General features: G+C 53.9%; 5 protein-coding genes across 5 annotated transcripts; 2 read left to right on the forward strand and 3 right to left on the reverse strand.

Annotated features, from left to right (window-relative positions):
• The first annotated feature begins 30 nt into the window (after positions 1-30).
• Positions 31-3,167, forward strand: BO66DRAFT_374192 (uncharacterized protein). Its single transcript, XM_025645585.1, has 3 exons — positions 31-219; positions 293-1,135; positions 1,193-3,167. Exons 1-3 carry the CDS (start codon positions 94-96, stop codon positions 2,909-2,911), a joined length of 2,688 nt encoding a protein of 895 aa, XP_025503919.1. The 5' UTR covers positions 31-93; the 3' UTR covers positions 2,912-3,167.
• Positions 3,168-3,255: 88 nt separating this feature from the next.
• BO66DRAFT_391902 (putative lipoate--protein ligase) lies at positions 3,256-5,018 on the reverse strand. The gene is made up of 3 exons (XM_025647373.1): positions 3,923-5,018; positions 3,747-3,857; positions 3,256-3,663 (listed from the first exon to the last, which is right to left on the reverse strand). Exons 1-3 carry the CDS (start codon positions 4,961-4,963, stop codon positions 3,418-3,420), a joined length of 1,398 nt encoding a protein of 465 aa, XP_025503920.1. The 5' UTR covers positions 4,964-5,018; the 3' UTR covers positions 3,256-3,417.
• A 331-nt stretch (positions 5,019-5,349) lies between these two features.
• Positions 5,350-7,437, forward strand: BO66DRAFT_349714 (bifunctional chorismate synthase/riboflavin reductase [NAD(P)H] ARO2). The gene is made up of 3 exons (XM_025644693.1): positions 5,350-5,640; positions 5,735-6,096; positions 6,157-7,437. The coding sequence occupies exons 1-3, from the start codon at positions 5,606-5,608 to the stop codon at positions 6,993-6,995; spliced, it is 1,236 nt and encodes a 411-aa protein (XP_025503921.1). The 5' UTR covers positions 5,350-5,605; the 3' UTR covers positions 6,996-7,437.
• Positions 7,438-7,513: 76 nt separating this feature from the next.
• On the reverse strand, positions 7,514-10,815 carry BO66DRAFT_374199 (uncharacterized protein; the record flags this gene model as incomplete). Its single annotated transcript, XM_025645586.1, has 2 exons — positions 7,514-8,659; positions 8,693-10,815. The coding sequence occupies 2 exons, from the start codon at positions 10,813-10,815 to the stop codon at positions 7,816-7,818; spliced, it is 2,967 nt and encodes a 988-aa protein (XP_025503922.1). The 3' UTR covers positions 7,514-7,815.
• Positions 10,816-10,940: 125 nt separating this feature from the next.
• On the reverse strand, positions 10,941-11,551 carry BO66DRAFT_87881 (uncharacterized protein). Its single transcript, XM_025653678.1, has one exon. It carries the CDS (start codon positions 11,399-11,401, stop codon positions 11,036-11,038), a length of 366 nt encoding a protein of 121 aa, XP_025503923.1. The 5' UTR covers positions 11,402-11,551; the 3' UTR covers positions 10,941-11,035.
• Between the last annotated feature and the right edge of the window lie 2,878 nt (positions 11,552-14,429).

Raw genomic sequence — 14,429 nt, forward strand, 5'->3', positions numbered from 1 at the left:
TCATTTCCCTCTATCATCACCACGACTACCGTTGTCGTCCACCCTTTCTAAACATATCTCCCCCGCCATCAATGTTCACCTGCTCGACAGGAGATGGCTCCTTTCTTCGCAAAGCGATTGAAGTGTTTTTACTGTGGGTGTCGCTCACCCCAGGCTGACAGAGAGCCCATTCGCAAATGGCGTTGCCAACATTGCGAGGCCATCAATTATTTGGATGAAGTAGGTCACTTGTAGCCTCACGGTGTGCTCATATGCCATCGCAGCAGGGCTAAACATGGCTAACTCCCTTCAGAACGGGGAAATCACCGATCCCCCTGCTACTGAAACGAATCCCGCTGTACACAGCCCTCACGCATCAACTCCGCCCTTCGAGTCCAATGACTTCACAGGCTCCAGTTTATTCTGCGACAAATGCCTCCGCAACCAACACCTCTTCACTAACAACTTGGCATCCTACTTCCCGCCTTCCGATGATCCGAGTTTCGGCGCATACGAACGCGAGTATCCTAAATTTCGCAAAAACCTAGAGGAGCGGTATCCCCAGGTTTGCGCCACTTGCGAGCCTCGAGTGAAACAGCGCATTCGTCAAACCGGATACGAGGCCAAAGCGGATCATTTGAGACGGATGATGGACCGAAGTAAGGCTGGGAGGATGGCAAGAAAGGCACGTCGGTGGAACTGGAGAAGCCTTCTTGTCTGGGCCGGCGCCATGGGCTACTGGGCTAGTGTTGCCGGTCAACTTAGCTGGAATATCTGGAGTGCGTTAGCCGTGGAGGAAACCGAACCACTGCAAGACCCCGATGCCTTATATGACTCTCCTCATTTGGTCGAGTGCGCACGCGAGATAGTGCAGACCCGTCGGATACCGAGCAGTTGCGCGATGGATCTAGCACCTTATGCCGGGCTAGCTCTCATTGTCGGCATTCTGTCTTTGTGGTGGAACCCCAAGCTACGCTTGAAAGTAGAAGGAAGGGGCGGACGCTTTGTTGGCCTGAGCGAGTACTATCAGGTACAGCTCATTGTCATGGTGGTGCGATGCGTCTTCTGGGCGGTTCTTCGAGAACCCTCTTTGAGCGGACTGGAGGCTAATATTCCCCCGACTTTACACTTGTTCATGCTATTCTTCACGATATTGGTACGTAACCTAGAGAACCTAGTGTCGACCTCGCTAATGAAGGACACCTACCTCTAGTCTGTTGCGATCTCTAGGCGCATTGTGCGCTATGACACCCGTCCGCTGGTCGTCTGGAATGATGACACCCCCGCAGCCACTCCGAGTCGGAATACTGAAGCGACTCCAGTGCCTAATTTTGGTAACAACACTGGAAACAGTCGCCGGCTGTTTACAAGTCCTACTGGAGATCTCCGGCAGCGACCTTCTCGTTTCCCTTTGGACAAGCTTGCTTCTCCACGGACAGCTCCTGAGGAACCAAGCATCCCAACCCCACCTCCGGAGGCTGACGATATGGACTGGACTCCTTCCCTTGTCCAGCGCGAACTTGAACCCAGAATTAGTGTTCGTCGGCGAGACAAGACCTCTGGGCTCAATGGCGAGCTGCCGTCTTTTGGCCTCCTGCCCGCTGCGCCTAAGCCACCCGCCTGGAATTTGCGTAGCAAACCCCAATACACAAACCCCATTAACCCCATTAACCCCACTCAACAAGTGGAACGAAATCCGTTCCAGCGCACACCTGCACAACCGCAACAATGGCAACGGAACACCAGTGATGCCGGCGCGGCGTTTGTACCGCCAAAGTTCTTTCCTACGAGCGATCATACCGCGACAACTGGACTCGAGAGCTTGTTCGATCGGACCTTCACCATCAAGTCTCCTGAAGATGGAGAAGACAACTACTGGCAAGCACACCAAAACTCGAATGAACACGCCCACCACCCTGTGAATCTCTGGAGTTATTTTGTCTACCAGTACCTTCGGTTAGGACTTCTTATTGTTTCTCTTGCTGCCTGGACTTTTTCGGAATATGGTCTACTATCGCTTCCGGGCAACTATGTTGAGATCGCATCGTTAGGCAGTGCCAGTCTTATCGCCGGGTTCGCCCTTCTAGAGGCTATGAAACGTCCTATCGTGCAGTGGAATGGCATGGAGATCCTCACCTGCTTTTCCGAGCTGGTTGCTGCTGTTAATCTTGGGGGATACCTTCCCCGGATTGGGGTTGCCTACCAGCGGCAATCTTTTGACACATACGGGAAGTTGTTATTGGTTTTCATGACCGCCCAAGAGGCACTGAATCTGCTGTCACTGTATCGCCTCGCTGCAGTCCATGGGTCTGGATCCCACCAGCAGCAGCAGCAGCAGCAACAACAACAACAACAACAACAACAACAACAACAACAACAACAACAACAACAACAACAACAACAACAACAACAACAACAACGCCGCATCGCGTCTCCGGATGGCCGTGTAACTGGACATCAGTCCCCATCGGCATTTAATCACCAGAGCCAGGTCCAGTCGTTTGACAGTCAGCCATCCATGCCACCCCTGTCCTTTTCATCTACTCTTCCTACCTCGAGCTTCACGACGCAGTCACCCGCCACGCCCACCCAATTCGCACCTTCGCCATACGACGGAGGATTCTACAAAAATCACAGTTTCACTCTGAACAGTCTGAAAGACAATGAGTCCGACGTGTCGGACGCGTTTGACCGTGACTCGGACACTGAAACCACTGTAACAACAGCCACATCTGCCACAAACAACACAATTCGAAACATTCGCTATGGACGGAACAACGATTATAACAGTGACTCGATGTTCTCGCCCCGACGATCAGAGCTGGGCCCGGGGATCGGGGGTCTGAGTTTGGAGGACGAGCCCGGTCGCCGCATCACCCGCAGTCAATCGAAGCTCAAGGATCGTTTCGCAGCGGCGCGAGGAATACGGTGATATCAATCCTCGATCTTTGGGCGTTGGTCGGCCTCATTGGACCAGCTGTCTCATTTCAAGCGTTTGCACTTTTGGAGTTGGTTAGCTACCTCTTTCCCTTGCTAAATCTACCTTATACCACTCTTTGTGAGCCCACGCGAACTATTACGGCCGGTGAGAAAGCTTGCCTGTTCTGAGTTCAATCCGTTTGTTTCACTGTACTTGGGGCTGTTTGAAGATGTGTTTTGTACATAGCAAGTAGAATGAACGATTTATGAATGATGGCACGACCGATTTCTCACTTTGTCAGAGTGGGTTATAATCAGACAATTCCTCCGTGTTGTCCTAAAGCACAATGTATCATTATTCCTTTGAACTTGAACCTAGTCTTATGCTGAACCTAATTTAGAAAGCACCTCGAATGTATTCCTTAAACCACAACGCCTCTTTCATGCAATCGCTAATATACCTTTGCTTTATCGTCTATCTTCTATGCATCGTTGTATCAGAAATGAAATTACCTGCATCTAGACCCACCCCAGTTTATCCGTGACAAACCTCGAGAGTTCCTGAATCGTACGAGGTTCCTCTTCGGTAGCCAGATGAGTTGAGAGAATCTGTATCCATTGGGCTGGCTGAAGTTCGTGGAGTTTGCGGTCCTTCAGGGCCTCTTGTGAGCGGGCTGCCTGTTCTGCAGCTATAGAGATGTCTGAGGAGGTAGAGATGTGGCTTTCGACGATGGCGCCATGTTTGAGACGAAGAAAAACGCGAGTCTGGATAGTTTGAAGGTCAGCCAAGCTTATTGTTGACAGCCCAGCCGGACATAGGCGAGGCAGGCGCCGGAAGGGGAACTCACAGACGGCGGCAAGGAGGCCGGCAGAGGAGGCCGGTCGCGCGGGTCCTCCCCTTCTACCGGATGGGTCGAGAAGATGAACCGGGGTGTCTGGCAGTATTTCCACTCGAGGGACTTGATATCTCATTAGCATGCGACACCAGAATTACAGGAGCAAGAAAATGAACAACGCAACTCGCCTTCATTTCTTCGATCCCCTTCATGATCTCCGCCTCTCCAAACCCTTGCTCCTCCCCAACAGTCCCAACCACCCAGTCCTCTCCGGCATACAGTTCCGACTCTTCTACAATGTGGGCCCTCTGCGCCCGGCGCACAGCATCCGAGCACGTTCCATAGAGTCTCGCAAATTCATCCATCACTCCCGCAATGACATCCTGGATCTCGAACGAGACCGGTGCATTCCTGAAGGCCGACGACACATTCGCCACGGGCGACCGCACACTATCCACCCCCTTCGACATCATATACTCCCGCGCCGGCGAGCGCAGGAACGAGCCCAGCCGGTCGATATTGGGAGAATCGAGCAAGCAGGTGCCGTGGTGAAGCGCGCGCTCGCGGGTGAGTTTGAAGGCGGACCCGGAGATCTTGCGCGGTTGCAGATCAGGCTGCTCCGCTTGCCGCTCGGAGTTCTCGAGTTGCATGACGATATCGTGGCGGTCGTTGACGCTGGTGGTGGTCGCGCCGATGCGGTGAAGTGCCCGCACCAGCATCTCGGCGTGCTTGTTGCGGGTGAACGTCGCGCGCGGCGAAATCACGCTGTAGTTGAGGTTGCCTTCGTCGTGGAAGACAGCGCCTCCGCCGGAGCGGCGGCGGACGTAGAGGGGAGCCGTGGCATTTTCAATCTGGTCGGGGGAAGACGGGCTGCTGCTGGCGGCGGCGGCGGTCCGGTCGTTGTGTAGCACGCGAAGGTTGGTTTCGAGCCATGGGTTCTGGTTGCGACCGATCACGACACAGGGGCGATTGATATATAGAAATAGGATGTTCGAGTCGGCGGGCGCATGTTGGAGGAGGAAATGTTCGATAGAGAGGTTGACGTAGGGGTCGTTGGACAGCGATTGGTATATTTGGTGTTTGGAAGCTGGTCGGCTGGCGAGCTGCGCGAAGCGATTACCTGCGAAGGAGGAATTCCACCGGATTGGTACGGGTGACGTCGTATGTTGCCATTGGGAGGATGCGAGTGACGAGGGCCGGAATGAGGAGGTGCGCAAAAGGTGGCGCATCGGGCGAGATGCAGGAGGTGAGCACCACATGAGATTTATTTTATGTTGATCGATTAGGAAGACGGTGATGATGATGATGATTGATTGCTGGTGATGATCATTGGAGTTCCATGGACCGGGGTATGCAAGGCGGTGAGAGTGTATCGTACCTGTTACTTACGGTCCTGGCGGTATGAGTCTTGTATTGAGCTTTGGACGAATGGGAAAAGGCGGTAGTCATGCTCTCCCGCGGGCTGCATCGAGTAAAGAAGCGGCCGATCTCCGGGGGCTATACCCGATGAAGCAAAAGGGCGGCAGAAAACCAAGGCGGGAAGCCATAGTATCTAGAGAAAATGCCCCTCCAAAGGCTAAAGGCGATCTCGCGATCGGCCGGCCATGAATCAGTCATTCATTCTTCTTTTGTCTGTCTGCTTTCTCCCTCTTATCCACTCACTCTTCCATTCCACTCCACCGGCCACCCACCTTGTTCCAATCTTCTTTTCTTCCACTCCGGTCTCACCTTCTTTTCTTCCTTTTCCCTAGAGGCTGTCAATTCTTCTATCCGTGACCTTTTCCTCTTTCTTTCTGCCCTTACTCGGATTGAGCCTCTCAACTTGCGAAAAATCTCGACGCCGACATCGCATCACATCACATCAGCCCACCATGTCGACCTGGGGTGAATACTTCCGCGTCACCACGTAGGTCTTCTTCCTCTCAATTGCGTCGCGTCATCTGTGTCCTTCGACACAGGCGTAGCAACTTACGGTTAAATTAATGGTTTTCTCCCCGCAGTTACGGTGAATCGCACTGCCGCTCTGTCGGCTGCATTGTCGATGGCTGCCCACCCGGAATGGAGCTCACTGAGGATGATATTCAGCCGCAGATGACTCGGAGACGCCCCGGCCAGAGTGCCTTGACCACCCCTCGGAACGAGAAGGACCGCGTCGAGATCCAGTCAGGAACAGAATTCGGTGTCACTCTGGGCACTCCGATTGGCATGATGGTGCGCAACGAGGATCAGAGACCCAAGGATTACGGCGGTAGCACAATGGACCTGTACCCCCGCCCCAGCCATGCCGACTTCACCTACCTCGAAAAATATGGCGTCAAGGCCAGCAGTGGTGGTGGCCGCAGCAGTGCCCGCGAGACGATCGGTGGGTGCAACCCTCAGACCTGCCGCTGAAATGGATGAAACATACTAAGAATATGATCAGGCCGAGTCGCTGCCGGAGCCATTGCCGAAAAGTACCTTCGCCTATCGCACGGTGTTGAGATCGTCGCCTTTGTCTCCTCCGTCGGCAACGAACACCTGTTCCCCCCTACTCCCGAGCACCCCACCGCCTCCACCCAGCCCGAGTTCCTGAACCTGATCAAGACCATCGACCGCAAGACTGTCGACTCCTTCGTACCCACCCGCTGCCCAGATGCTGATGCCGCCGCCCGCATGACCAAGGTGATCGAGCAGTTCCGCGACAACCACGACAGCATCGGCGGCACCGTTACCTGCGTGATCCGCAACGTGCCCGTCGGCTTGGGCGAGCCCTGTTTCGACAAGCTCGAGGCCAAGATCGCCCACGCGATGCTCAGCATCCCCGCCACCAAGGGCTTCGAGATCGGCTCCGGGTTCGGCGGCTGTGAGGTTCCCGGCTCGATCCACAACGACCCCTTCATTGTCTCCGACGTGGCATCCCAGCTCGGTCCCAACACCTCCACCAAGCAGCGGCTCACCACCAAGACCAACAACTCCGGCGGTATCCAGGGTGGTATCTCCAACGGCGCCGACATCTACTTCCGGGTCGCGTTCAAGCCCCCGGCCACCATCGGCCAGGCCCAGAACACTGCCACCTACGCCTTGGAGGAGGGTATTCTCGAGGCCAAGGGCCGCCACGACCCTTGCGTCACCCCCCGCGCCGTCCCCATCGTCGAGGCCATGTCCGCCTTGGTCATCATGGACGCCCTCATGGCTCAGTATGCTCGCGAGAGCGCCAAGAGCCTCCTGCCTCCCCTGCCCAACACCATCCCCACCCGTCCTACCCTGAGCGGTTCCAACTAAATAAAAAAAAAGCCCTTTTCTCCTCATTGTATCATGAAAATGTAATCGAATCAATCATCATCCTTACGTTTTTTTCTCGTTTTTTTTCTCCATATTTCCGGGAACAGGCTTGGGAAAAGTTGTTTCCTTCATTGATTTGGAATGTGGCTTCAACACTACATTCAGTGTTGCCTATATATCTTTTTTGGCCTGTTTGTTTCGAGACACCATTCATGAAAATTAGAGTGCAGCGATATATATGATGGTATGACATTTTTGGATGAATCATATATTATTCTTTTTCTTCTGGTATATCCAGCCTCGGCTTCAGAAAAATACGGGCATGTATCTGGTTATTTACCACACATCATTGTTGCTCAACGGCATCAGCTTCCACCACGCCTTCCCTAATCGGTCGAGTCCAGCCTGCGATGCCGGCTTGCCCCGATTGGATGTTCCGTTGACTCCGGTGATCCTTTTCCATCTAGCTGAGGGATATTCGCATTTTCGTGGATTTTACTCATGGCTCATAAACTATAGTAAGATCGTTATATCATGGGAAAACCTCGGTTTCCACCACATGCTTCGTGAACACATACATACATGCATACATATATCGTTTGATATCAACATGGCCAACATCGTATACCCAGCACAAAACAAAATCAAGGGTAACAGTCATAACCAAGGGAAACGCGAAGTTGGGCTGGACTAGCGAAAGCCGTCAGTGCCAGGATATGACCACCCAAAACTAACAGGGGAAATATAGCACGAGGCCCGATCTACCCCCGTTCCCTGGGAGGGACTGCATATGGACGTACCCATAGTACGCTACGCCGTTTCAAATCTCGCGGACCATGCGAGGAAGAATCCCACCACTGACGGACCTCTCCGAAACCCCATCCAACTCCCCCGCCGTAGCGTTCACGACTCGCAACTTCTCCTTCGGCACTGTGAAGGTCACTTGGACCCGTCGGCCCTCCGCCGCACCCTCGACATCCCAGTCGTCGTCCCCGTCCTCTTCGCCGTCGGCATCCGCATACCGGCGCAGGCCATCGGAATACAAGCCGGCACGCTCGTCACCGATCCCCATGTCGTCGCGCCACGAAGGGCCAGCGACCGAGCTTCGCTTCCCGGCTCCCCAGTCCCGGGCGCCCTGTTTGCGACGGAAGAGCTCGGCGGAGGCGCTGACGGAGCGGCGCGGAATCCGCGTGTTCCCGTATCCGGCAGCCAGGGGGGTCACGGGGGACGGGCGTTTGCTGCTGCTGCTGCTACCGTTGCCGACGACGGTGCTTCGTCGGTCGAGGTTGATGTCGATACCGGAGGCGATTGAGGTGAACGCACCGGGGGATTCGGCGAAGTCTGCCGTCGGTGGTCGACGTCGAGTGAGAGAGAGGACGCGGCGGACGTTGTTGCCGATCCAGTCGGAGGTTCGAGGCCTGCCTATAGTGGGCAAGGCGGTGGGTTTGCTATCGGGCATCGGGAAGAGATCGAGCGTTTGAGCAAGTGGGGAGGTAGGCTCTTCGAGGCTCTGGGAGTGTTGGTGATGTTGGAGGAGGTGTTCGCCTTCGGAGTGACGTTGAGACACCGAGGTCTGCGCAGTCGAGTAGGAATCCGAGGTATAGCATTGTTCCACGAAGGATAGCGCCATGCTGTTCGGCCGGCTGCGCGGGGTTTCTCGGCTGCTGCCATTACTGCTGGCGCCACCACTGCTATACGCAGAAGCTGCTTCGGTGGACTTCAGGGGGATTTGTCGTCCGCTTATCGACTGATGGGAGGAGGAGAGATGCGGGAGATTGAGCGCACGGGCTTGCATGATGGACTTCGCGGAAGTAGTCGATGAATCGGACAGGTTGGATGAAGTCCGGTCTCCTTTGTCTGGCGAGGCGGGGCCACCATCTTGATCGATGCCAATTCCGGCAATGAACTCGGGGGGGACGAGGGGGACGGCTGAGTAGCCAATGTTGGCGCCTAAGGGCGGTAGAAAGGCTGATCCTCTTGGTGGGTCGTATGTCTCCTGCGTCATGATCATTCCGGCGTTCTTTGCCTCGTCTTCTTCGCGCTCGTCGATTGGATGGATCTCTCCGGTGGCATCGCTTCTGCGAAACTCGCTGTATTGAGTTGGAGGCCGGTACAATCTCGCTGTTGGGCCAGACAGGTTGGTCTTGGTGGGACTCAATGCTTCCCCAAGCAAGCCAGTGCTCTCCGCGATCGTCCCTCCTGCCTTATCATGCCAGACAGACGACTGCCCAGATCCGCGCTTACTTTTCCAATCGGCAATCTCTTCCATCTCCCCCGAAAAGGGCCTGCGTATGCTGCTCGCCATATTTGGGCCCTCGCCGCCCCAGAAATGAGCTCTTTGTGCGCCAAGAGCCAAGTTGCGTAGTTCTTGATCCCGTGAGCGACGCTCGTAACGCCTGCGGCTATAGAAGAAAAGGAATACTGCTAAACAAATCACCGCGGGGATCCCCAGACCCAGTCCGACTCCAAGCCCAGTCTTTGTGCGCGAATTCGAGGTGCCAGAATCAGATACGTTGTCTTTTCGTGAGTACGGGTTCTCATAGGTTGATACCCAATGCCCCGATGTGACATTGTACAGGTAGACCTGCGAGTTGTCTAGAGAGCTCCTGGAAGAGAGTTTGGAAGATAGATGCGGAATGGGCTGTCCTCCTGCGATCATCATCACTCCTCCAGGAAGCATTGTGGCACCATGTCCGTATATTCCCGCTGCTTCTCCGATTCCAGAACTTGTAATCGATGGTATCCTCCAGGTCCATTCTTCGTAGTCAGCTTCAAGCTCCAGGATAGCTAGCTGCGGTTGAGCTGCGACACTCGTGTTCCCTACCCAGCCTCCGTAGACGATGACTTTGCTACCGTCTGGAGACAGGACTGCTGTATGCCCTGATCTTGGCTCCACCACGTTGACTTCCCGTACGGCAAGTTCTGTTTTGAGCGTGGTCGGTGCAGTCATCACATTCACAAAACTCCAGCTATTCTGCGGGAGAGAAAAGACGGCCAGCTGCGACATGTTTATGAAGGCGTCCCGGGTCTGGCCTCCAATCAGGAGAAAATCTTGCTGCTTGCGCGGCTCTCCGGTGGAGGAATATGCATAGGACGCCTGCAGGGGTGTGATCGTAAACCCGGCCTCCGCGACTGGAGGGGCGCGGCTGCCAGTTGTAGAGGCGTCATAAGACACAGTATCCCCGGAAGTATGAGGATTTAGAACGATCATCGACTGGGAATAGTTTGCAGCGGCCATCCAGGTTTGGTTTGTAGCATTCGTGAACGGGCACATGCCGCCGAATGCATAGATGGAACTGTCAGACGTATTGGTGGGCGCATATGCAAAACCCGCCGAAAGGAAATTAGGCCTATCCACAGCGACACTGGACTGAGTTGCGGAGCTATCTATGGCCAGCTGTTCCCAGGTGCCATTGCCCGCGGAGTCGTTCGCTTTGGGTGTGAACTGCCATATCGCGCCTTGGTCCAGAGTGTCCCGACAGCTACCTGCGAATACCTTGATCACGCCAGCGGCGTCAATGGTAGGTACATAAGCTGAACCGTTTTCATGGTGCTGGAAGGGTAACGAGCTTGTCAGTGTCGAATACTGCGGTTCCGCGGCGTCGACGACTTCCGACACGTTCAAGGCCAGGAGTTCCGTGGTGACATTCTGGCTAGATCCCCTCGAATGCAAAAGATATGCAAAAGAGCCATTATGGTCGAGACTGTAGAGCAGGTACGACGGTTCATATGGAATCAGCGCAGAGGTCGGCTCAGCGCAGAGTAGAACGAAGGCAAGTAGAAGCGTCGACGCCACGTGGGCGCCGACAAATCTGCGCATTCCGTGTCCTTGTTGGAAACATCCATCCATGTGTGTGTAGACGAGAGTTTGAGATGAGGTCGAGAGCAAGGCTGATCTGAGACAGATCGCAATGCATCTAGCGCAAGGGTTAGCCCGTTAGCACGATCTGGACAAGGCACGGCTGGAGACCAGATCAGCCGACATGGGCGAGGATCGTCAAACTAGGCCGATCTAATTGCTTTAGATCCGAGCGAGTACTTCAGGATATGGATGAAGCGAGGGTCGAAAGGTATGATGGTGCTACTGGCGGAGAGGGGAGGGAGGAGGGAGGAATGCAGAAGATGGATTTGGGGTTGGTGGCTAGACCAGAGAGAAGAAGAAGAGGAGGAGGAGGAGGAGGAGGAGGAGGAGAAGTGAGTAAGTGACACACTGACATGGATCTCATCAGCAGGCAACATCGCAATTGCGGCCGATCGGATCCGAGTTTAGATGAAATGAGGACTCTGTGGCAGGACGACTTGATTAACATAATCGTCATGGGTGGACTAAATCTTCGTACTCCGTACGGAGACATAGTGCTCCATAGTACTCCTCGACGGACAGGCCCATCCATCTGAGGACCCATCCAGTATGAAGCGAGAGCCAGGAAATAGTGAGGGGCTGGGAAGAACGATTGCGCCGTCAACACGGGCGGTTGCACTGGCAACCTGGAGGCTGCATGGGGGTTGATTTCCAGTACTGTCCGGGTTGGTGAGGGTCGAGTGAGGCAATCCAGACAGACTCGGGAGGAGGGAGGAGGGAGGAGGGGCAAGAGTCTCCCCCTCTTTTTATTATTATTATTATTATTATTATTATTATTATTATTATTATTATTATTATTATTATTATTATTATTATTATTATTTTCAATTGGGCAACTTCTTGAGTTCAATTGACTCCGAGTGACAGTTCAATCGATGCGAGGGGGAGGACGGATGGATGATGAATGATGGAACAAAAGCAAAGGTGGAGCCGCGAGTGAAACAGGGCAACAGACCATCTTCCGGGCCGAACTTTGGGTTGTCTTGTTTACACTTTAATTTACTCTTCTGATTCAAGGTTGAAGGTTCATTTCCTCAGGGTTCATTATTGGAGCTCTGCCCGACTAAAGTGGGGATCCGACCAATCAAATTACAGGTTGGCCTGCCAACTGCTTGCTACTGCTGCTGCTGCTACTGCTGCTGCTCCTCCTCCTCGGAATCCCGAGTCCAGACCTACCTTACTTATCAGACTGTAACTTAGCACACTTAGTGGATTCGCTAATAGACTACTCCGTAGTAGCACCACCGATAGGGCTGAGATATGCTAGTCACTCGTGGGACAAGCAAGGAGAGAAAACTGACCTCGTGCTCCTTATGCCCAGGCGGGGCTCACGGGCAACAAGAGACCCCATTCATTCTCTCTTGTCATCCCGCTGACCTGAATACACGACCCGCACATTCGTCATCACACCCATCATGTTCCGTCTTGCCACAGTGAGTGGGTGCATTCCTTTCTAACTTATACTCATAATCGAGAGGGAACCTAAGCAGAGAAAAAAGAAGAAGAAGAAGAAGCGCGATTCGACCGCGCGTCAGACTCTTACGGCCCTTGCAGCGCACGGGCTCATATTCTGCTGGATGACCCCGGTGGGTTGGGGGGGGGGGGAAACAAACCAGGTTATCATTGTCTGCCTATAACACAGCTCTACTCCGTAGTGCTGCTTGGCTTGGCTCGGTGACAAGGGCTCAGCCACATCCCATCCATATCCCGAACAGCATCCTGGGGACTCTTGGGTGAAAGGGGGGGGGAGAGGGGGGGAAAGAGGAGGGGCGTGAAGGATTTGACATCCGTTGCTCAGTGGACATTCAGGAATCCAGAGGCCATGCTCCGACACGGGATTTGGTCTGATCAGTCCACATTGGGCTTCCTTCTTGTCAGAGCTGAGGTGACGCCTAAATTTGCAGACGGGTAGAGAGCGAGATGGTGTTCCGTTGGTGCGGTAGCAAACATGCTGAGTATTTTGGGGGGGGTTGAGCGGAGGCGAAGGATCGCGGACGGAGTAGAACGATGCGAATGATAGTACGTCTCATGCCGCCTCGAAGCCACTGTTGGCGCAGATACGGGCTCATGGCTTCTGCAGTGGAATCATAGAGCCTTTCCACAGTACCAGCTGGTGGTTCTTGAGTCGATCACGAGTCATATCTTGAAAACACTTAGCATGCTGTGCCAAAATGCCTCGGAAATTATCGGTTCGGGCTATGAATCGCCATATCTTCCGTGCCTTTGCGCTCCATGTCGCCCTCCTCTGGACCCAGCAGAGGTAGCGTGTTATGATTCAGAGGGAATCGGGGCCTGCAGGATGATAGACCTTGGACTCTACACTCTACCAGGATTGTTCTCTTGGCGGTTGACACCGAGTAATCTCTGGTGGAACAAGGTGCAGCGATGCTAATAGGAAGAAAGGGGGGGTTAGGGGGGGGGGATGCCATGCTGGCGGTGATGGGTGGTTAAGATGTACAATGTAGGTAGACGGTACATGCTCACTCAGGGGCGTTGACAGATCGACCACCAGCGCCAATAGCTAGTAGTGGTGGCTGATATAGAGTTGCATTTGCTTGGGGATCCCAGGCCCGACATCCCTTTGCAGCTCCAACCGTGTGAACGAAGAGGATCCGAAGACTAACTTACTCGTGTCTGAACTCTGTCTGATTGGATGTGATCCAGAACCCTAGGCTGCAACAGGAGACCAGTCCAGCAGTATGCAGGGGGCATTGAGGTGGATGCCCGGCACGCATTGGGTTGTGCCAGAGTGATATGACATGATGTGACGGTTGACTGGGCACGGGGCTGTCTCCGGCTTTCAGCTCTGTCAGTGATAATCTGACCTGCATTGTTCCCACTCTTTGCGGACCGCACCGGGCAAGGGATGGCTGGGGGGAGGAAATATGAGTATCTGCAGATATGATGGCCCGTGGTCCTCTTGGCTTCCGAGGATGGTGGCTGGTTTGCGTGTGACAGGTGCGTTCGAGGGGGTTGGGGATATGCTGGATGTACGGAGCACACCGTAATGGGCTTGTAATGAGCTAGCAGTGAACATCAATACTTTTCAACTTGAACGATCCCAGGGGCAGGAAAGCATCTGCTATTCAATATGTACTCGCACATACCTAGCAGTCTAGTCCGTACAGTACAGTCAGGACTCAGGAGGGGTATGACTGCTCTAAAAAGCTTGGTCCAAGGACTGGCAACCAGTGAGGTTTGCTCGGATGCAGTAGTGGGTATGCAGGCTCCCCAAATAGGAACTATGAGGATGCCGCGCAGGAGTAGGGGAGGGATAACTCTGGTTGGTGGGATCTAACTTGTCGAGTCCTTGGATTGCTTGCAGTGTGGAAACAACCTTCTGTTGAAGGTAAGCCGGTGAATTCGGTGGTGGAAAAGCTCGGCGGTGCAAAAGAATTACGCAGATGAAGCGGGTGATACCATCCATACGTTGATCACAGTTACTCGGGTATCAGGCCATGTTTATCGGGGTTTCCATCCCCTAGGTGCGAGTATAAGGGATCAGGAGGATGGTACATAGTAAGATGTATCAAGTTGAAAACAAATAAGATAAAAAAGAAGTGGCGCTGCCC

The sequence above is a fragment of the Aspergillus aculeatinus genome, assembly GCF_003184765.1.
Source record: "Aspergillus aculeatinus CBS 121060 unplaced genomic scaffold BO66scaffold_24, whole genome shotgun sequence".
NCBI classification, from domain to species: domain Eukaryota; kingdom Fungi; phylum Ascomycota; class Eurotiomycetes; order Eurotiales; family Aspergillaceae; genus Aspergillus; species Aspergillus aculeatinus.

Bases quoted from the DNA above. Each gene is read 5' to 3' on its own strand.
- BO66DRAFT_374192 (XM_025645585.1), top strand. From the start codon at position 94: ATGGCTCCTTTCTTCGCAAAGCGATTGAAGTGTTTTTACTGTGGGTGT. The intron at 220-292 runs GTAGGTCACTTG...AACTCCCTTCAG, and splicing joins CCATCAATTATTTGGATGAA to AACGGGGAAATCACCGATCC. The intron at 1,136-1,192 runs GTACGTAACCTA...ACCTACCTCTAG, and splicing joins TGCTATTCTTCACGATATTG to TCTGTTGCGATCTCTAGGCG.
- BO66DRAFT_391902 (XM_025647373.1), bottom strand. From the start codon at position 4,963: ATGCGCCACCTTTTGCGCACCTCCTCATTCCGGCCCTCGTCACTCGCA. The intron at 3,858-3,922 runs GCGAGTTGCGTT...TGAGATATCAAG, and splicing joins AGGGGATCGAAGAAATGAAG to TCCCTCGAGTGGAAATACTG. The intron at 3,664-3,746 runs GTGAGTTCCCCT...CAAACTATCCAG, and splicing joins CGGCCTCCTTGCCGCCGTCT to ACTCGCGTTTTTCTTCGTCT.
- BO66DRAFT_349714 (XM_025644693.1), top strand. From the start codon at position 5,606: ATGTCGACCTGGGGTGAATACTTCCGCGTCACCAC. The intron at 5,641-5,734 runs GTAGGTCTTCTT...TTCTCCCCGCAG, and splicing joins GAATACTTCCGCGTCACCAC to TTACGGTGAATCGCACTGCC. The intron at 6,097-6,156 runs GTGGGTGCAACC...GAATATGATCAG, and splicing joins CAGTGCCCGCGAGACGATCG to GCCGAGTCGCTGCCGGAGCC.
- BO66DRAFT_87881 (XM_025653678.1), bottom strand. From the start codon at position 11,401: ATGGGTCCTCAGATGGATGGGCCTGTCCGTCGAGGAGTACTATGGAGC.